The sequence below is a fragment of the Ctenopharyngodon idella genome, chromosome 7, assembly GCF_019924925.1.
Source record: "Ctenopharyngodon idella isolate HZGC_01 chromosome 7, HZGC01, whole genome shotgun sequence".
In the NCBI taxonomy this organism is placed as follows: Eukaryota; Metazoa; Chordata; class Actinopteri; order Cypriniformes; family Xenocyprididae; genus Ctenopharyngodon; species Ctenopharyngodon idella.
The window spans coordinates 31,169,937-31,192,517 of NC_067226.1; the positions used below are offsets into that span (position 1 = coordinate 31,169,937).

The following is a 22,581-nucleotide window of genomic DNA, read 5'->3' on the forward strand; positions in this document are numbered from 1 at the left end:
ACACACACACACACACACACACACACAGTATATACCACACAACTGCATATGGAATATAGAAAAATTTGGAAGCCTGTTTCTGACTCACAGAGTAAAAGGAAAATAAACGGTTAATTGAGGGTTTAAAATAAGAAATAATCACATTTAATAATAAATATTAGTCCACACTATGAGTAAGTATGAAAATGTTTAAAAATGTATTTAAATGTTTATTTATTTTTTTACTCGGAAAGTGGAAATGGGCATCATCAATCGAAAAGGAAGTTTCTATATAGTCATAAACTGTTATTTTAGGGTGCCTTTTCAGACTATTTAAAAAGTTAACCCTCAAAATGAGTCCTGCCCATCAACAACAGCAAAATGTGTTACTAAAACAGGCAAATAAGTGTTTTTATACCAAAAGGAAATGTCGGTGTAACAATGAGTGAGCTGCACCGATGATGAATTTGAAACATCAACAGATCATCCTAGTATTTTCACTAACATTTTAAACCATTGATTGCAACATGATGTAGTTGATCAATTTGTGTTTCTATCATAAATCCTTGTTTTCCTTAAACAATGAAACAGACATGACTTACAAATAAGAGTTTATTTTAAAACATTGAAAAAATATCATTTACATTGTGACTATACATGAACACAGCTTCTTCATAAAATGCGCCCGTCGTTTGGACTTTCAGCCAATACTCCAAAACTATGTGGTGGCCACAACTGCAAAATCAAAAAAAAAAAAAAAAATTTCATATTAAATGATTATACTATGAAATACAGCATTATACCATTTTATGTTATAATTTTACAACTTAGAAACTGAAGCGCAGAAAACAACAGTTTTTTTTTTTTTTTTTTTTTTACTCATAAGACCCTGTAAGAAAAAAACACCCCTGTATCATTTGCCTTTGACTTTCCAATCAAGGGCTGACAGAAGGTGAGGAGACCTGTTTACAGGGTCATGGGCACATGACGCTATATGACACGACAGCTGAAAACAGTTTCAAATGAACACAGCACCCAGGTTTTTAGCTAGTAACTGGATAACCTTAGTTTGAAATAATTTAGTTGTATTTAAAATAAAAAATAAAATTAAGAAAGAATCATTTGTATTCTTGTTTGATGAAAAACAATACCTCACATGAAAAAACAAACACTACATAAAAAGGCAACAGTTCAAACTGAAAAGGCTTGTGGTTTGGCCTTTGGGGAAGCGTATAGGTCAAGAAATGAGACTGTATCCTCATTACCTTTAAGCAAACGCGTCCTCGGATCAAGGCATAAGGAATTGGGCCATAGCTTCGAGAATCTGTGGAATTCCGAAGGTTATCGCCTTCCAGCCACACATGCCCTCTTGGTACCTATACGGCAGGATGGGAAGAGCAAAAGCTTAAACCATAAAGCTAACTAAAAATGATTTATTCTGATTGCAGCCACACCAAAAACAAGGTCTAAAATGATCCTCTGACCCATTCACATGTGGCACACAATATTGGTTCTCCCGGATTAGAGGATAAAGAAGAAGTTCCTAACAGTGAGAAAGTTCACATGACTTAACTGCTCATCTCAGATGGGAATGGGATCATTTTTACTGACCGCTGGGGCCGCGCACCCCCCTCCCACAACACCCTCTTTATCCTCTCGGTGAGGGGTGAAGCCACGCCTCCATGAGCTGCTTCATGGGTCTAGACCACAGACAGACCTGCCAGGCTGGGCCGGCAACCGAGCGAAGCCTGATCCACACTGACATCAATTAGGAATAATCTCATCACACAGGGAGAGTGGGGCTGTCAAGCCCCTAATTAAGTCCCCTCCACCTCCTCTATATGCGAGGCGAGGGTGAACAACACATCACGTTGTCATTATAAACATAACAGTATGGAGACGCCTATCTGGAACTGACCAAACTTTAATAAGAATTTTTATATCCGTTTTTCCCCCCTGCAGTAGGGTTCCAATAATCGTTTGAAGAATTCCGTACAGTAGGATTTGATGTGCATAACTGTTTAGAAAGTATATTTACAGTCACACAGCAATGCATCAATGTGTGAAAACCCCCCCAAATATGACTTACAAAATGATTTGGTGACCTTTTGTATTGCAAACAAATTCTTCATTGACAAATGCAAAAAGAACTGTGATTATAAACATATGTCAGCATGTATTCGTCTTGCAGTCGACTCTCATTAGCATGGAAACATATGTTTGATCCCATCCACAAGAAATCTCAGCGCATCGTCATCTGTTGTTCAGAAGTGAAGCTTTTGTCCTGTCTGTCAGCCAAGCATACGAGACTTCACACCATACTGTGACCAGACACAAATGTTCGATCTTACAAATGGGAGGCATGTTAGAGACATCTTGATTCTGCTCAATAAAATATCTCTACAATTACTAATGTAAACTACAGCTAGTATAGGGCTTATCTTAGCTTTGAATTGCTTTCCAAACTTTGTTTTGCTATCTTTTTTTTTTTTTTTTTTTTTTTTTAACTGAATAGCGTCTTGCAGGCATGATGTAATTTTGTAGGCCAAACCAGAAGTTTGCATCACCCTGGTTCCCTTGACAATATACCAGAAAGATTTTTCCAATTGCTTTTTGGAGTACTGCAGAAAATAAGCACTGTGACCAACAAAAGTTTATGATACTTACATGTTTTATACATCTCTTAAAGGATTAGTTCACCCAAAAATGAAAATTATCCCATGATTTACTCACCCTTAAGCCATCCTAGCTGTATATGACTATCTTCTTTCAGACGAACACAATTGGAGATATATTTAAAAAATATCCTTAATCCTCCAAGGTTTATAATGGTTGTGAATGGGGGGCCGTGTTTTAAAGGGAAAAATAATGCATACATCCATTAAAAAAAAGTAATCCATACAGCTCCAGTGGTTTAATAAAGGCCTTCTAAAGTGAAGCAATGCGTTTTTGTAAGAAAAATATCCATATTTAAAACTTTGTACATTGAAATAAATAGCTTCCGGTGGACGACCGTACGCAGAATGCGCAAGTCGACTTGTGCCAAATGAGTAATCCTCTGACGCGATGTATGATGCAGGATGTAGGAGTATCGTAAGCTTAGACGCTTCTTGCGGTTCAAACAAATAGGGCTGTGCAACAAATTTAATCTCCTCTTCTCTTATATCGAAATTCTCCGACATTTCTCTTTAAAAATGATCGTTTAGACATAATCCTTGACTGGTAATTTGTTTTGCTCTATCTTCTGTGCTTCTGCCTTCGTCATTACGTTGTGCATCAGTTCAAAGGAAGACCTTCAGAAGACCTTTATTAACCCAATGGAGTCATATGGATTACTTTTTTTTTTTAATGGATGTATGCATTATTTTTGGCTTCAAAATGCGGCCCCCCCATTCACAACCATTATAAACCTTGGAGGACTATGAATATTTATAAATATATCTCTGATTGTGTTTGTCTAAAAGAAGAAAGTCATATACACCTAGGATGGCTTGAGGGTGAGTAAATCATGGGATAATTTTTCATTTTTGGGTGAACTATCCCTTTAAGAATTCTGAAGCCTAAATACAACTGTCAGAAGTAAAAACCTAAACGAACTACACCACAGTCGCATGACTTCAAGTTCACCACCATTAAGCTGCCGACAACTCTTTCAGTCTTTATTTAAAATGTACAAGTTGGAAAGTTGCAAGAGCATGAGTCTAAATGAGGCTGTAAATGTGGACTAGCGAGTAGATGAGTTTGGGTTCAGTAAGATGATGTTTAATATCCCTAAACGTCATCACATCCTACAGCCTCTGTAGTACCATTTAGCCACTTATTAGCAACTGCCTTTTCAAGACATGTTAAAGGGTTAGTTCACTGAAAAGGGAAAATTATCCCATGATTTATTCACCCTCAAGCCATCCTAGGTGTATATGACTATCTTCTTTCAGCCAAACACAAAGCGGCTCTTCCAAGCTTTATAATGGGAGTGAAAGGGGCTCGAAGCCCAAAAAAGCACATTCATTCATCATAAAAGTAATCCATACGACTTCAGGGGGTTAATAAAGGCCTTCTGAAGTAAAGCGATGTGTTTTTGTTAGAAAAATATCCATATTTATGACTTTATAAATTATAATCATTGGCTTCCAGCAACGGCCGTACGCGAATCTAGTACCGGTCAAAGAGTGACCTCTGACCTTGTGTATGATGTATTGACGAATGCAGAAGAACAGAGGATAGAGCAAAACAAAACACCGGTCATGAATTAGAAGTCTAAAACGAGAATTTTTAAAGAGAAATGTCAGAGGATTTCGATATAAAAGAAGAGGAGCTTGAGTTTGTTGCCCAGCCCTATTTGTTTGAACCACAAGAGGCGTCTGTCTACTCTCACCTAAGCTTACGCTACTCCTACATCCTATGTCATGTGTCGGGTCAGAGGTCACTCTTCAGGAAATGCAGTAGGGACGAGAAAATAATATCGAGGCTTAGGTTTGGAAACACTGGACTAAATGGAACACTGTCCAAAAACAGGTAAACATAATACAGGGAAATGTGATTTCTGTGGGCAGGAAGAAACCGTAGAACATGTTATGACGTATTGTAAGAAATATGAAAGAGAAAGAAGAAACTGATCCAAAACTTAGGAGAGCTGAAAACACACTTTGATTTAATAGATTTTCTCCGAAAGGCGTCAAAAGATCATTTATTGTTTCAATATCTCAGAGAAACTAATTTAAGAAAGAGGATATAGTTTTTTTTTCTTTTAAACAATGTATATAGTAGACGTTCTGGTCCACTCTCCATACCAGTTGGTGGCGGTAATGCCCCAGTTCGTTGTTTGCCAACCAACAATAAACCCCAGAAGAAGACGATTTTTTTCTTATAAAACATATCGCTTTGCTTCAGAAGGCCTTTATTAACCCCTGGAGCCGTATGGATTACATTTATGATGGATGGATGCTCTTTTTTGGGCTTCAAAATCTAGGGTACCATTCACTCCTATTATAAAGAGTCAGAATATTTCTTAATATAACTCCGATTATGTGTAGGATGACTTGAGGGCGAGTAAATGATAGGATCATTTTCATTTTTGGGTGAACTAGCCCTTTAAATCTTAAAAAAAAAAAAAAAAAAAAAAAAATCACTAGTGGGATGTTTTTTTTAATGTTATCTTGAGGTTGTGTAAACAACAGACCTTATTTCACGCTTTTAACCAAAAAAACGAATTAAAAAAAAATGACAAGGACGATGGAAGTGAAAACTCAAAAACGCTAACTTGTTTTTGGGTTTTAAGACTCATTCCTGCAGCACTCTACTGAACACTTTCTCCTGTTTATACTTTAGGTCTTGCCCATGAACATGCTGTGGTTTGGAGTCATGCAGTGAAAAACAGCTGCGTAAGATCACACAGCCAAATCGGTAATTAGCCTCCTATCTTTGATTGACAAATCCTTTACTTTCCCAAAGGCGTTTTATATAAAGAAACAAACAAATCATCCTGTCATATTGAAGGTAGTATTTAAACCTACTTGCCAAGAGACTTTTTTTTTTTTTTTACTAAAACGTTTATAAAGTATTAATATTTCCGTGTTATTAGATACCACAAAGCCATAGATATGACTATTATATTAGCATTAGTTTTGTGTTTTCTCTCAAATATACACAAGAATCAACACGAAACGACAACTGTGACCTTGCAACAAAAATGCAACGTAAGACAAAATGGCCATTAAAATGCAATCAGAATGCAAGAAAGAAGACCAATCGCAATTCAATATGTAAATCATTGCTGTTAATTTTGGTATTCTAATCAATTTTCAAACTTTAATCTTAGATTTTAAAAGGAGAGGAGAAAGTATCAGGACATCGATGCCTTGTAATTATTCTGCAATTCATTAAATTGTCATTGTAATCAGTTTAGGTTCGACTAGTACTGAGACCGAGCAAACTTCTACAATCTTTTTCAGCTGAGGGTTTGTATCTCTTTACCTTAAATGACTCCGGTGACAGGCCTTTCTTTCTCTCCTTTCTCTTCATCACTTGCTCTACTCATCTGGCACTAACACTAACAGCTTCGGGAAAAATTACAGGCCAGAACCGCACTGAGTCAAGGTGAAAAAAAACAAAACAAAAAACAAGCAATAACAGCTATTTCAGTGACAGGGTGGCTATGCTCTCTCAGGACCAATAATAACTGAGAAACGAGCATTTGTTGCTACCATAAGGTAAATGTTTTACCCAACAGAGGTGAATGCATGTGAAATTCAAATGCATACACCTTAAGAGTAAACGCAGTGGTTCATACAAAAAACAAAGACAGGGAGTCTGTGTCTTCATTCTTTCATGCAGAGCTCATGTCAGTGCACTACAGTAGGTACTCACATAAGTGTGTGTTTTAAAGATGTCAGATGGTCCGCTGGTGCAGACTTTGTCCCCCTCCAGTCCGATCACTCTTTTACAGATGTTCATCTTTGGGTCAAAAGGACTTTTGGCTATTACAATATCCCCTCTGAAAGAACGTAACAGGTGAGGTCAAAACGAAGCCAAAGGTTTGGCATGACAGTATCACTTTAAAATAAACGCATTTGATACACACTCACTTTTGTATTCGACAGAGGTGACGGCTTACTCGCTCTGAGAAAACCACATCGTGGTTAGTGATGGTGGGTTCCATGGAAGGTCCTGAACACTGTTGAACAATAGGTGAATTGTGGGTAGATATAAGAATTTATATTTATGTCTTTGTATGTTTCAGCAAATGCTTTGACTAAACATCTCCAAGAAACTTACAGACACAAATTCACCAATATACTCGAAGGCACAGTGAGCGATGCAGCCATACTGGACGGTGTAACCGACAAAGCTAATTGTCTTCACAAAGAAACCACGAAACATCCTGTCGCTCCTCAGAGATGCTGAAATTAAAAACACAAAACAAAACAATCAATCACAACCAACACTGATATTGTCATACAAGGAGAGATTTGCTTTGAGTTCTAAACTAGGTTGATGAATTGATGAATAAGGTTTTTAAAAGTGTAAAAAAACATAATGGAGATTTTGAAGTTTTATTAAGTGTTAACAATAAGATTATGTGGTTTTTATAATCAATTAACACTGCTTTTGTCATTTTTTTACAAGATGGACAAAACTTGTCACCAAAAAAGTCATTTGGTTTAACCAAAATCTCGGTTTTACCGAATGACACTTTTGGTTTTACTGAAAGATGATATTTTCAAACAATGCTAACAGGCTGATATCTAGCTAGCTAGCAAAATGACAATCAAATATTTTATATTTAGAACAAGTTTTTAAAATATTACAACATTTTCCATGTTTTATAGCGGTTGTACCGAATGACCTGATGTTTCGAGACACTCGTATGAGCAAGTGAAAACATGAATTTTTCAAATAAGAGAGAGTTAATTACTTTGCTTCATGACCATGTGGTCCTTTGCAGGTGTCTGAAAGATGTCACTTCCTGTCACATGATATATATTGAATGCATGACTTGATCAAAATGGTCCCTTTATATTGGTTACTCCGAATGACATAAATGAAATTATTTTTTCTGGACATTCTTTGTCATAACAAAGCAATGACTTCTACACATAATTTTAATACCATTTTGCACTATGTTGATACATGATAATATAAAATCATGCTAGAATAAAAAAAATATATACATTTACTACATTTTAAGATGTTTTAATCACTAATGAAATGGCTGTATTGGCTTTGGACGGTTAAACCGAATGACCTTTTGACACTTCAAAATCTTTAAAATACATTTATATGTAGAAAAATATCATTAAAACCTTTTGGATTCAATAAAAGAGACCTAGTTGTACTACCTTACATACTTTGGATGTCATATCTTTGTTTTTTATTATTATTAAGGCCTTTGGACAAAAAAAAAAAAAAGACCCGTCACGTCATTGACCCACTTATAATGCCTTATTCTGCATGACCATATTCTACAATAATAGGATATTATTCATGACCATATTCTCCCTAAACTCTACTGCATACCTAAACTTAACATCAAAAACCTTTATTATCTTAGTTAATGCTAATTTCAACATTTACTAATACATTAATAAAATCAAAAGTTGTATCAGTTAATATTATTTAATGGATTTGAGCTAACAATACATAGTTGTATTTTTATTACCCAATGTTAACAAAGATTAATAAATACTATAACAAATGTATAGCTCATTTTTAGTTAATGTTAGTTAATGCGTTAACTAATGGGACCTTGTAAAGTGTTACCAATAAAACATTAGATAAAAAAATTTATTAAAATTATGAGAAACACAAACTTCAACTAAAATTAAAATAAAAACTAAAAAAGCCAATTAAAATGATAAATAAATAGTATATAAATAATACTAAAATAACACTGATATATGGCGCTTTCAAGACACATGAATTAAACCCAAAATTTAGAAAGAAACATCAAACATTATTATTTTTTATTAATTATTTTATGATTAGTTGAATATCCTAAAAATCATTCTCTGGAGCTCTAATCACTACACCGCGACTCTAAATGAAAACCTAAAATTTGCATGCAAAGTCTCAATTGGAAACCTCACTCAGTGCCAAAAACTGATGACGCATGTCTGTGCCAGAGGCTCGAAAGTGGCTTTTAAACACTTTGTCACGAAGGTGGTGGTGGTGGTGGGGAAATGCACCTCACACATTTAATGGCTAACAGTTAAAACTGTGAAACCAAAGTGATCATTAGAGATGGTGTTTCATTCTCAGCAGCCTCTACAACCCATCAACAAGGCACAAAGGTCACTCTTTGTGCCTTGTTGATGGGTTGAGCATCTGACCCTGTCTGAGACAACCCAATCTACACCTGTGGGAGCAGGTGACAGCGCTAGAAGGCACAGGTTCATCTCCTCGAAGTGAAAAAAAGAGTTACGCTATGGCCATAGCAACAGAAGACACAAGCTCCTTTGTTTGTCCTCGCATCCCGGCTCTTTAACTGATAAAACTGTGGTGCGCTGTCTGAATAAACAGTCCATCCTCTCTCAAACTATTGACTTTTCCTTGGCCATCAAGCTAGCAGGGTGCGTGAGTCAATAAAGGTCGTGTTGGGATGTTTGTACACATCCGTGAAACCTCGCTTGGCAGATAAACAGCTCAAAAGATAAACCAACACTTCAATGTTGTGCCGTTTGTCAGTTCATAACAAGAAACTCTAAAAATCGCAATTAGAAAACAAGTCTTCAGAAGAACAACCAATGTCCAATGAAGGATAAACCTCAATCTTTTCTCCTGAAACAAACCAAAGGAATTAAGGCGACCCGGCCGAGCAGAAACTAAACGAAACAGAGCCCTATCCCAAAAGCCCCTATTGCCTTGGGAATGACTTCTCCAATATGGGGTGGAATTAATCCCCCTGTCCCCTACTTCCTCCATCTCAGTCCCAGGCCAAGTGTCAGGTGTCCGTCTCCGTGTGTCATGGAAAGTGCTACACCTAATCCCATTACCCACCAGCCATCTCCTCGTCCCTGACACCCCTCTCTTTCCATTCCGGTCAGACATCGAATCCACACCTTTGAATCCTCATAATTACGTCTGATACCCCCAACACAAACACAACATGCGAGAGTTGGCTCCGCTACCCAAAGGCCCCCTCCGTCCGGGGATGTTTCTGCCTGACTGGATGTGGTCGTATCTCAGGGAGGCAGTGAAAGGGCCAGCTGTTGTTTTGCTTATCAAACTCCAGGGTGGGACAAACAAACTATTGTTTCTGAGCCGTTTTCCTTGGCAATTGATCGGGCACAGATTCTGTGCCTAAACTATAACATATACTGTACATTCTTCTTTTAAATCTCTGTGCAGCTTGTTATAAAGTGCATCTTTTGGGATAAAAAAAATGACTAATTGACTATAAGTATTTGATGGAAAAATACGGTTCATTGTTACCGGTAATTTTTCGTACTCTATATGGTGAAAAATTGTAATATATCTAATGTGACATTTTATAAAGTTTTACGGTAAATTACAAGAGGTGAATTTAAAGACAACTTTTCTGAGAGGATTTTGCTGTGCAAACTGTCTGAAAACTAATACATAGCTCTAAGGGCCGCCAAAACGTTTGAAGTGGGCAGAGCCACTTTTACTAAAATGGCTATAACTCGTGAAGTGATATATTTTAACCAAAATATATGATATATTTTGATATATTTTAACCAAACTTGGCATGAAAAAGGATGTGGCGACTGACCACTTGACAGCGCTATAACATGGAAAAAAAATTAAAAATGGCAATAACTACGCAAACTTTAGTCTGATTGACTTGAAAATTGGCATTCGGTGTCTTTGTCCAAGGTGCCAAGACCACCTTTCAGGGCATTCGCGTATCTCGAAAAACGCGGCCAGCAGTGGCCAGTGAATTTTGAGCAGCTATCAGACAAGGTTAATGGAGGCAGATCGGAACGAAACTCTCTGGGCCTGTTTAGGGGCTTTCGCACCGAATAGTTCTAGGAACTAGCCACTAGGATAGTTCCCAGAGAACTAATTTCTCCACCGGGCCATGTTCCTGGTTGCATTCGCACCAGTAATAGGAACTCTGAAGCGGCCGACAGCGTCGTCTTTAAGCATGGCATTTACAAACGCTAAAAACCGGTGGATGGAAGATGCAGTGATCGGAGCTGTGTTTGTGGCGTGTCATGGGTTTCGTAATAACGGAGATGGAATGTAAACGCATAATTTACAAGACTGAAAGAACAAAAAGTGGGGCTAAGAGACGAAATCTCCTATGACAACTTACAGTATTACATATCATCAGGGGCGGAGAAAAGAACACAACTCTGCAGACAACAGGTAAATGTAGTTCCAGCGGTGCGAACGCGGCAAAATCTGGGTACTTCAGCCAATAGTTCTAGGAACTATGAAAAGGTTCCTCTGGTGCGAAAGCCTTTTTTGACTCATTGTCCTAGAGGCCTGTGAAAAATTCGAAAGAAATCGGCCACTGGGGGGCGCCTTTGCGTTTTTGCATAAAGGATTGTATATCACACGATTTTTCGCACACGCCCACAACATTCAAACCACATGGTAGAACTCCTCATTCTGAGCAACTTTGCCTCTAGGATGGCCACTGTCCACCGAATCATTCGTTAAACATCGGAGATTATTTAAAAACCCAACTTTGGCAAACTAGTCCTAGGTTTTTGGCTCAGCCTCGATAAAACCACTGTGGCACAATTCTCGGGACTCTCTAGGTCAATAATTATCAAAAAAAAAAAAAGTTGAACTTTGGCCTTGGGATAACTATAGCAGGATCATTTAGAAAATAAGGGTGGCCAAGTCTACCCAAAAGCCTTTCATTCCTAAATGAAAACTCATCATTAGGTGAGCACATGCGGCAACATGATTTTAAAGAAGCATGGAAACTTTTATGGACATCAGGCCATACTGTAGGTGGGGCTATTTGGTGCTGGTGCTGTATTTCTATGGAAAATCCCATTAATTGGCTCACTTGCGTAGAACTTCACAAAATTGGGTGTGCATATGCGTCACATGATTCTAAAGAAGCATGGAAACTTTTATGGACATCGGGCCATAGCTGGCACTTTAACTGTTACAAAGGTGAAAAAAGCTTTAAAAATCATGTATTTCCTTAGTAAACTGCCTGTATTGGCTGTAAACGGTCTTTTCCTTCTATGATCTACGGGATTACATGCTTGCTATATAAAACATAATACCTTTTTACGTGTATGCTTAAAGGCCTTAAAGCACTTGAACCCCGATAATCGCTGCTCGCAGCTGTAATTTTTTATTATTTATACTTCTAGATAGAATAAAATTCTTCCATTCAGCAAGCATGCATTATATCGATCATACATGATAGTAATACATTTCTATTCTAAATAAATGCTGTTCTTTAACCCTAAGCCTATTCATCAAAGAATCCTGAAAAACATGTATGATTGTTTTTGCAAAAATATTAAGCAGCACAACTGTTTTCAACATTGATAATAAAAAAATGATTCAAAGATTTGGTGCTCAAGAAACATGTGATTCATTCAGCCTTACCATTAACAAAAATAAATGAATTAATTAAAATAGAAAACATTTCTTTAAAATTGTAATAAAATTGCACAATATTACATTTTTACTGTATTTTTAATCAATTAAATGTAGCGTTGGTGAGCATAAGATACCTCTTTTGAACGACCCCAAACTTTTGAACGGAACTTTTGATCTGACAATAGCCAACTAGTCGACTCAACGCAATTCAGATTCTAGTAACAACAAAGGATGTTGTCCAGAAATATCTTCCTCTACTTCAATCTGATTGGCTCTATCTTTCATTCTGGTCCTGACCTCAAGAGACTGTCAGGCTCATATCGGCAGAATGTGTGGCGGAGAACACAGCATCCGCAACGACCGTCTAGTCGTCCAATCACCAGCACCGTCACTGTTGTGGGCGTCCAGCATAGGTGAGGATTAAGGATTTAGCATAATAAGATTACACGGCCAGTGAATGATATCAAGAGACAGTCCATATGCGGCCGCCTGGTTTTCCACTGGCACCCTGTGTGTGTGTGAGAGAGAGACTGGGTGAGTCAGCTGCTTGGAATCAAATGGAGTGTAGCCAAAATCAAACAGACCTTCAGACAATTGAGATTAAATCTCTATTTCTTAACATTCCCCTGTGTGTTCGGAACAAGCACTAGCGGCCACATGATTCCCTTGACGGGGGAAGTGACGGACCAAAATGAATTTTATCTAAAAATTGGATAATTAGCTCCAAGTCTCCCCTTAATCCAGGATTACACAGTACAATGTATATATTTGCTACACAGAATCACATAGAGCATCTCTGGAGAGCCATCTGTGGCCCCGGACCCCCAAAACCCATAATGCAACAGAAGGGAGAAAGGGTTCCCATAGAGCTGAGAAGCAGGTGGCATCAAAACGCCCTTTTAATCCTATAAATCTGCTGTAAAAACAAACTTCTGAAATTGAACAAATCTCTTGAGAGAGCGAGAGCTGTCATCAATGTTGGTTTAGCAGCATTTAATCTGATAAACTGCTCAAAAAAATAGATCATTTACAGTCTTGGCAACACGTGTGACAATAACTAAAACAATTTTATTTTTATTGAGTATTAGAGAAATAAATCAAGCTGTTGCATCATGTCTTGAACTCATGGCATGGGCGTTGTTTTAATATGGCAGCTGGAGTAAAAACAAAAAGTTATATGAAATAGTTCAATAGTTCAAATATACCGTCATATCAGTTCAGTTGCACACCTGTTTATGAATGAATGAATTTTTTTACCAAAACCGAAATTAAAACAGTCAAAGTAAAACAGTCTAATTAAACATTTTGGTCTGCAAAAGTATTTGAGGAAACCAAAAATTCTTCTTTGCTATGTTGTCCAAATATTTCTACATGTAATATTGAACAGCAGAGTTTAGACATTTGATTTTCCAAAGTAATACAATTACAGTATCAGTATATTACTGTATCAAATGCATTTTTAAAACTCTCTCAGCTGATATCATTTGGAGGCACAGACAGTTTCAAAATATTGCAGTTAAAAAAAACAGAGGTTTCCCTTTAAGAGTCAATTACAGTGCGGTATATATATAAAAGCAAAGTGTGCAAACACCAATTGAGGCATTGAGACTGATGTCACACTTGTGTAAAGGTCACTATGACTCTGTGCCACCATCTAATGTGCTCGCACTCCGCTGACCTCCTGAAAGAGCAAAGAAAATAAACAGCAGCCCAGGTGACAGTGGAAAGGATGCAGTGCTGTATTTCTCATTTCTGAGCGCCATTGTTCATGATTGCCGGACATTTGTACAGAGTTGGTACAAGTTGGTACAGAAATAGTCATTTACTAATGCAATGACAGAAAATAGCTCCTCTCTGATATAGAGCAGATATAGCCTAATGTTTGTGAGACTGGGGAGAAAAAAAAAAAAAAAAAAAAAAAAAAAATTATATATATATATTATATTAACATGATCCATGATCCTTCAGAAATCATTCTAATATTCTGATTTGCTGCTCGAGACACATTTCTGATTATTATAAACGTTGAAAACAGTCGTGTACAATTTTTTTTCAGGATTTTTTGATGAATAAAAAGTTCAAAAGAACAGCGTCTATTTTAAACAATCTTTTGTAACATTATAAATGTCTTTACTGTCACTTTTGATCAATGTAATGCATCCTTGCTGAATAAAAGTATTAATTTCATTCCAAAAAATAAAAAAATTCTTACTGACCCTAAACTTTTGAACAATAGTGTATAATGTTACAAAGGCTTTCTATTTCAGATAAATGCTGTTTTTTTTTTTTTTTTTTAACTTTCTATTCATCAATGAATCCTGAAAATTGTACACAACACAACTGTTTCCAACACTCATAAAAATAATAAATGTTCCTTGAGCAGCAAATCAGCATATTAGAATGATTTCTGAAGGATCATGTGACACTGAAGACTGGAGTAATGATGCTGAAAATAACATTACATTTTACTAGTTATTCCCATAGAAAACAGTTAATTTAAACTGTAATATTATTTCAAAATATTACTTTTTTTTTGATCAAATAAATGCAGCTTTGGTGAGCAGAAGACACTTATTTTAAAAACACTGAAAATCGTACTGATCCCAAACCAAAAATTATTCAGACATTTTTTATATTTTTGATATATTTTTACTAGTGGGTGCAGGACACTATAGTTCATTTATGCAAGTGAGGATAGCAAAATAAAGTAAACTGTGACATATTATACCAAAAAACTCTTTGACCTGACCATGTTTTGCTTAAGTGTTATCTGACATAATTAAGATTAATTTTTTCTGACACAGTTTAACTCTGAGATCTTGTCATATTTTATTACCATTTTTTTTTTAACTATAGTGAATAAACTGTATTAATGAATGAAATGTTCAAGGTGTCTGAATACATTTTGGTTTGACTGTATATATATAATGCGGGACAGCGGGTGGTGTGAGATCAGTAGCAAAAAGTGAGGAATCCAATCCCAAGGCCTGCTTCACAGCTTCTTATCACAGCACATCTGAATTTAGACATACATGAGGATCTGGACTTTGGGAGCTTCTGCGGGACTTAAGAAGATTACATTGATTCGAATAGTGTTAACTAAGATGGTGTTCCCCCGAGAACCCAGATGGAAGGAAGATGAGGAGGGGGGACACTCTGATGTTCTGGATCTGTGTGGCAGAAGGCAGCTGAGGGAGGCCTCGCACTGCTCTCTTTGTTCCCAATGGATCGGAGAACCTTGAGATTTGGTAATCGGGAGGCTATCGGTGCAGCTATCAAAACGAGGCCGGCGGATTGAGCTGGGATGGTGACACCTGGTTGGTTGATGGAGGACAGATGTCAGCATGCATGACATAAAGGAAACCTCCCTCAATCACATCATTTTTACAACAGTCCAAAGGAAATCAAATGAATTTTAAAAGGTGGATAATGAATAAAGCCAATTACAGTGTCAATCCCCGTAAATATGAACAAAAGCGAAGCAATTTCAAAGGATGCTAAGCTAGTTCTGTAACAATGACGTGACATAAATAGACTAATCTTTATTGAAATGACCTTTGACTGCAGTTTGAACCCAAGACAGGGCTGAAAGGCAAACAGATCTTATCAGATGTGCCAAGTTAGGCCTTCTGTTGTGGGTAAAAGAGAAATCTTACAATTGTCTATTCAGTAAATGCCCATCCCTACCAATTTCGTTTTAAAATTAGCCTGCTTTGTTTTTATATGACAGATATCCTTTATTTCATATTGGAAAAAAAAAATACAGATTAATTCAGTTTTTAGAGGTGAGAATAAAATGACCTTCCTGTGGGTCACAAATAATAGTCACCACAACCCTATAATTGTCCTGGCATCCAAGATTATTGCTTTCCTTTCAACACCAACTCAAACAAACCCTCCGCAGATGACAATCTAACTTCCCTTCTGAGCAATGCCACTATATTCTTAACCTCAGATTGTGGTAGCGAAGAGAATCATGTTGGGGAAACCCAAACAAGGTGCTCAGGAAACATTTGACATGTTATGACTGTTAGTATTAGTACTGTGTGGAACAATCAGATATGAGTTGATAAAGCTGACATAATAAAAATAACATAAGCGATACCAGCATGTGGACAAACTAAAAAGAGCACCTTAACACTGAATGGACCTGTCTAGTGGAGATGGAGCATTTTTATGTACGGAAATGAGGAAAAAAAAAGGAACCATAGTTTTTAAAAGGCCAAAACTGACAACTGACACCCACATTTATGATGGGTAATATCACATGTATTTACAAAATCAATAAATATATGGATGTTATGGATATATATATATATTATATACACCGATCAGGCATAACATTATGAGCACTGACAGGTGAAGTGAATAACACTGATTATCTCTTCATCACGGCACCTGTTAGTGGGTGGGATATATTAGGCAGCAAGTGAACATTTTGTCCTCAAAGTTGATGTGTTAGAAGCAGGAAAAATGGGCAAGCGTAAGGATTTGAGCGAATTTGACAAGGGCCAAATTGTGATGGCTAGACGACTGGGTCAGAGCATCTCCAAAACTGCAGCTCTTGTGGGGTGTTCCCGGTCTGCAGTGGTCAGTATCTATCAAAAGTGCTCCAAGGAAGGAACAGTGGTGAACCGGCGACAGGGTCATGGGCGGCCAAGGCTCATTGATGCACGTGGGGAGTGAAGGCTGGCCCGTATGGTCTGATCCAACAGATGAGCTACTGTAGCTCAAATTGCTCATGAAGTTAATGCTGGTTCTGATAGAAAGGTGTCAGAATACACAGTGCATCGCAGTTTGTTGCGTATGGGGCTGCATAGCCGCAGACCAGTCAGGGTGCCCATGCTGACCCCTGTCCACCGCTGAAAGCACCAACAGTGGGCACGTGAGCATCAGAACTGGACCACGGAGCAATGGAAGAAGGTGGCCTGGTCTGATGAATCACGTTTTCTTCTTTTGCATCACGTGGATGGCCGGGTGCGTGTGCGTCGCTTACCAGGGGAACACATGGCACCAGGATGCACTATGGGAAGAAGGCAATGTGTGTGATGCTTTGGGCAATGTTCTGCTGGGAAACCTTGGATCCTGCCATCCATGTGGATGTTACTTTGACACGTACCACCTACCTAAGCATTGTTGCAGACCATGTACACCCTTTCATGGAAACGGTATTCCCTGGTGGCTGTGGCCTCTTTCAGCAGGATAATGCGCCCTGCCACAAAGCAAAAATGGTTCAGGAACGGTTTGGGGAGCACAACAGCGAGTTTGAGGTGTTGACTTGGCCTCCAAATTCCCCAGATCTCAATCCAATGAAGCATCTGTCGGAACATCTTGGTGCCAGATACCACAGCACACCTTCAGGGGTCTAGTGGAGTCCATGCCACAATATTAGGAAGGTGGTCATAATGCTATGCCTGATCGGTGTATATAGCCTATGTATTTATGTATGTATGTATGTATGTATGTATTACAATCTATGGTATGTATACATTCAAATGTTTGGGGTCAGTAAGTTGCTCACCAAGACTGCATTTATTTGACGGAAAATAATACAGTAAAACAGTAATACTATTACAATTGAAAAACACATTATATTTTAATGTTTTAATGTGTAATTTATTCCTTTATCAGCATCATTACTCCAGTCTTCAGTGTCACATGATCCTTCAGAAATCATTCTAATATGCTGATTTGCTGCTCAGGAAACATTTTTGATCATTATCAATGTTGAAAACAGTTGTGCTGATGAATAGAAAGTTCAAAAGAACAGTACTTAATTGAAAAACAATTCATTTGTAACATCTGGATAAAAATATTACATTATTTCAAATAATATTATATATGATATATAATAATATTATAAAAATGGTTCTGGTAGTTCTGCTTCTGACATGTAATAGAATTAAGCCTGCTTATTGCATGACTGTTTTGCAAAGAATCAATAAATATACCGTTACAATGACAGCTTCAGCTTTTACAGAGTCACTGGTGATGAAAGAAGCTCTGAATGATCTTCATAAGTCTTGTTTAAAGTACAAGGGCAATATGTTTTGTGTTATGGCTCAGGTAGCTGTCAGTTTTGAAACACCGATGGCATATAAACAGGATCTACAGCAGCAATGTCATGTGTGATGGAATTACAATAAACACTATAGTAATTTGTACAGTAATCCTACCTTATTTGTGTCCATTGACAGCGTGCTGTTTGTATCCCTTGATCATATGCTCACTACGCAGCTGCAGTCAACCTTGAACTCCATTGCGTCATCGTCGCTAAGCAAGTCTCTTTCTGATTGGCTAAGAACACAACAATTCAGTCGCTGATTGGCTGTGGAGTCATCGGCGTTACTGTCAACAGAAGAACATGGCGGCTCCCGTTAGATGCATGGCTGGATCCACCAGCATAGGCAACACAACTAGTTTTCAGAAAAAAACCCGCAGCAAACTAGTTTCTATCCCTGGTACCAGACCGTCTGTACAGAATGGACAACTCTTACTGTCATCTGGCGTCAGCTCGCTTGACTACGTGATTGGTTAGTATAATTCACTCGGTTGAAGCTCACTGTCAAGTGGATGTGTACTATATTTATATTTCATATGCTTCTCTATCTTCTTCATATTTTTTTAATAAATCCAAAAATAATTCAGCATTATTAGACTTTTGTTTGCACCACTGTCACACTTGTAATGTTTGCAGTATACTGAGAAATGCCGTAATCTCATCAATCAAAATATATTTTCACTTCATTAAAGGTATAATTCTTGCATTATATGAAATGTTTTTGTATTGTAAGTTGTAAGATATTGATCCGATAACGATAGCCTTATCTTGGCATGTATAAAAAATGGAAACAGGATAGAACAAGAAAAAAAAGGGTTATGTGTTCTGTAATATAATATAATGTAATATAATATAATGTAATGTAATGTAATATAATGTAATAACGTATGTGTGGATATATGTGTTTGTGTGTGTAATAATGCTAAATACTAGCTGGTATAATATCCAAAAGAAAACATTTCTTTCAATGTAGGTGTACTTGAGCCTTTCTGATTAAGTTATGGAGATAAAAACAATATTTGTTTAGTTAATTCAGAAATATACACTTTTTTTCCATAGGTGGTGGTCTGGCAGTTGGAACTCTAATACTTGTAGGTAAGCAATGAAGCAAAGTATTTGTCATGTCACGTTGTTTAAGCCACTGCTTTGCATGTTTATTTTTATTAAAAAAATGTTTTCATTAGATGTAGATGAGTCTTTTCATGTTGCAGAGTACAGTACAAAGCCAATGAAATCTAACAAAAAGTGCAAATAGCTATACAGTTGGTTGATAGTGCATTAGATGTGATGATACAGTACCTCTGATTACAGACTATTGGTTTTTGTTGTAGTTGTTGTTGTTTTGAGATTCTGCAGTGTTAAAGTCAGCATGAAACAGGAGTTGTGATTTTTTCCCCTCCCTATTGTGACGTATATCCCACCTTCTTGAACAAGAAAAAATGTAGGGCGGGGCTTGATTTTGTCCTTTGGGAATTGATTGGATGGTTGTGGATTGGTGGATCTCATGTGAGTGACAGGTTCCCCGCCCTCATCATCAGAGAAGAGGAAGGGGGAGTTATTTTGATTAAAGATTATGAGGGCACATGAATTTAAAAAATAATGATGTGCACGGACAAATCATTTATAATAAACACAGCAATATTCAATAAAAAAATAAGAATTGTAATTCATCATGACTTTAACAGTTTAAAGTAGTTTGACAGATTCAAATTTGACAGTCTTTCTGTTGCTCCTTATCAGTATTATGTATTTATTTATTTTGACGTAAGGTTAAGAAAGTTGCCACTATTTGCTTTGCACTCTAGTATGTGACCGTAATATAGATTTTATTTGAATAATTAATTCTTTTGATGTGCCTTATTATTCTAAAAACATATATTCATGAGGATCTTATATCTTTACATCCTAATTTGTATTCTTTGCATTCTTTTGTCCTGTTTTCACTTCATTGGAAGTAGATAGATCATAAAGGACCATGACCAATCGAGTCCTGTCTAGGTCACTTATGTCCCCGGCATGTGACCCACATGAAAGATACAACTGTTGTGTGAGAGAGATGATGTATAATAGAAGGAAATGATCTGCTTAAATGGTATGATGTAGCTTTATCTATTATACTACAAATTATGTTAAAGAAGTTTATTTCATTTCCTTTTCTTCAGATGTTATTAACCTAAAGGTGAAGTGTGTAGTTTTTGCATTACAAGTTGCACCAAATGAAATTGTAAAAAATACTTTAATCTGAACACGCCTCTGACCTGCCATTGGTTGGTTAAATAGATAGTTCCGCCCCAAATTTACATAATTGATTTACCCAGTGTTGCTGTGTTGGACTGGTTGGGATGCAGAAATAAGAAAAAATAATGTGTATGTGTACGAATGCCTTAGTTATTACTGTCTCAAAATGCATATTATACTATTTTAATATTGAAATATACTAGACTTGCAAAGGGGTGAAACATTTCCTGAAATTTTCCAGAAACTTTCCATGGGAAGTTAAGCTAGGGAATTTTGTAAATATTCCAAGTTGGAAATTTTATGGGAATTAATTGGAAATTTGGGATCACTTATATAAAAATTGTATCATATACAAACATAAACATAAATAAAAACATTTTGTTTGGTCATAAGAAGACATGCTTGCAAACATACTTAAAAAATGTTTTTCGATTCTTTCATTGAACAACAAAAAAGCATGAATGTTGAATAAAATAAACATATTCCCTATGAATTTGCAATAAATCTGGTACTATTAAAGGGGACCTATTATGCCCCATTTTACAAGATGTAAAATAAGTCTTTGATGTCCCCAGAGTGTGTATGTCAAGTTTTAGCTCAAAATTTTTTTTATAGCATGTTAAAATTGCCACTTTTTGTGGTTGAGCAAAAACGCACCGTTTCAGTGTGTGCCCTTTAAATGCAAATGAGCCGCTGCGCTCTGCCTAAAAGGACGGAGCTTCAAGAGCTGATTCTCTGGTGTCAGGAGTCAGTCAGGATGCACTATAATGTCAGAAACTGCGAATATTTGCTGCATGAAGATAGAACAGGTATAGTTTAGTTCAATTATGGTTATAACTTATATTGTCTTCTTCCACTATATTAGTACAAGCCTGTTGTACCGGACCCCGTCCAAATGATGGCCAAAACTTTCCAGATGAGTTTTATGATGTTTATTGTACCTCATACAAAAGATGAAGCATCTGTTTTCACTCTAGAAAATCACTGTAAGAGCTTAATAAAACAGTGCAAGTGTGCATTAAAATATTATCCATAATCCCTTGCATTATCATCAACATACATAGCGAAGTTCACAGAAACACTCGTTACAACTAACAGTAAACAAATATATAAAGACCTTATGCCTTGTCGGGTGGTGCTTAATAAACTGGTAAACTTTATATCCGTAAATCAACTCCGATGAACTGTAATAAAGTGCTCTCACTTTCATTACTGCCATATCCAGTATCACTCTGGAGACTGTAAGCAGGATCACGAACAGTTTATTGATCTATCCTTGAGTAACAAATTTTTAGCACAACCTCTGTTTTGTATTGTCCCTTTGTATTGACATTCGTTCACAAAGCAGTCCGGTGTGAAATGATTCACACAGACATAAACGAATTTCGGTAGAGTTGAGGGAGCATTTTCTTCGAACACAAAATTAATCCACCTCGTCTTCAGCGGCTCAGATTTCGGGAGTAAATAGAGAGAGCTATGTGGATTAATCCATTCAGCTACAGAACACCTAAAACGCTTGGGAGACATTCTCGTCAGTGCAGAAATGGCGGACTGTACAACTGGCTGTGAACTCACTCAGGGCGGTTCTATGTTAAAACGGCAGTGTCTGTCAACATTCGTGGGCGGGGCCTGTGGCTAATGTGACGTCACATTGCCAGGGATCTGGAAACGGCTTGTTCTGAGACACTGCTTATGATTTATGGGGATTAAAAAAAAAGGAATGGTTGGATTTTTAACACTATAGGGTGGTTGTGTACACACACTGCCAACACACATTTATAGCCAAACACCATGTAAAAGTGAATTTTGCATAATAGGTGCCCTTTAACTAAGTTGTTGCTGCAAAATGTTTTTTCCTAACTACATTTAAGTTCCCTGTTATAGGCTAACATGCAATTTAGCAAATTTCCGGTTCATTCCGATTAATTCCCATATATTCCCATTAATTTTCATGGAAAGTTTCCAACTTCCCTGAATTTTGCAACCCTAAAATATACAGACTTCACCTTTAAGATTAGGGTCAAAATTGTAAGCTGTTTATGTAGAGTTGAAAATTTCGCTGTTATTATTTGATGCAACAGTAATTAAAGTAAGAAATAGATGTTAGATGTGTCCCCAGAGGTTGCGCATTCAAATTAGATTTGTGCTACCGGTTCCACTGTGAATCAGTGGGACTCAGACGGCAAACATATGGAAGCAGGAGGGCAGAAGTGTTGACCCAAATTTCCCCTGCAGCTTTGAGCGACTGACTCACACTCGCTGCACTC

At 37.1% G+C, this 22,581-nt stretch overlaps 2 protein-coding genes across 4 annotated transcripts in view; one reads left to right on the forward strand and one right to left on the reverse strand.

Annotated features, from left to right (window-relative positions):
• Positions 1 to 573: 573 nt before the first annotated feature.
• On the reverse strand, positions 574 to 18,330 carry immp1l (inner mitochondrial membrane peptidase subunit 1). Of its 2 annotated transcripts, none has more exons than XM_051900636.1 (6): positions 18,192 to 18,330; positions 6,754 to 6,878; positions 6,564 to 6,652; positions 6,346 to 6,472; positions 1,245 to 1,355; positions 574 to 714 (listed from the first exon to the last, which is right to left on the reverse strand). In XM_051900636.1, exons 2-6 carry the CDS (start codon positions 6,856 to 6,858, stop codon positions 652 to 654), a joined length of 495 nt encoding a protein of 164 aa, XP_051756596.1. In that variant the 5' UTR covers positions 6,859 to 6,878; positions 18,192 to 18,330; the 3' UTR covers positions 574 to 651. The 2 variants fall into 2 exon arrangements, with proteins under 2 accessions (XP_051756596.1, XP_051756597.1); XM_051900637.1 differs by lacking the exon at positions 18,192 to 18,330 and adding an exon at positions 12,313 to 12,523.
• A 14-nt stretch (positions 18,331 to 18,344) lies between these two features.
• The window catches only part of elp4 (elongator acetyltransferase complex subunit 4), an 89,019-nt gene continuing 84,782 nt past the window's right edge, over positions 18,345 to 22,581 (forward strand). For both annotated transcript variants that reach the window (XM_051900625.1, XM_051900627.1), the window contains exons 1-2: positions 18,345 to 18,548; positions 19,136 to 19,171. In XM_051900625.1, the coding sequence (XP_051756585.1) occupies positions 18,380 to 18,548; positions 19,136 to 19,171 (205 nt within the window). In that variant the 5' untranslated portion in view covers positions 18,345 to 18,379. The remainder of the gene's footprint in view (positions 18,549 to 19,135; positions 19,172 to 22,581) is intronic.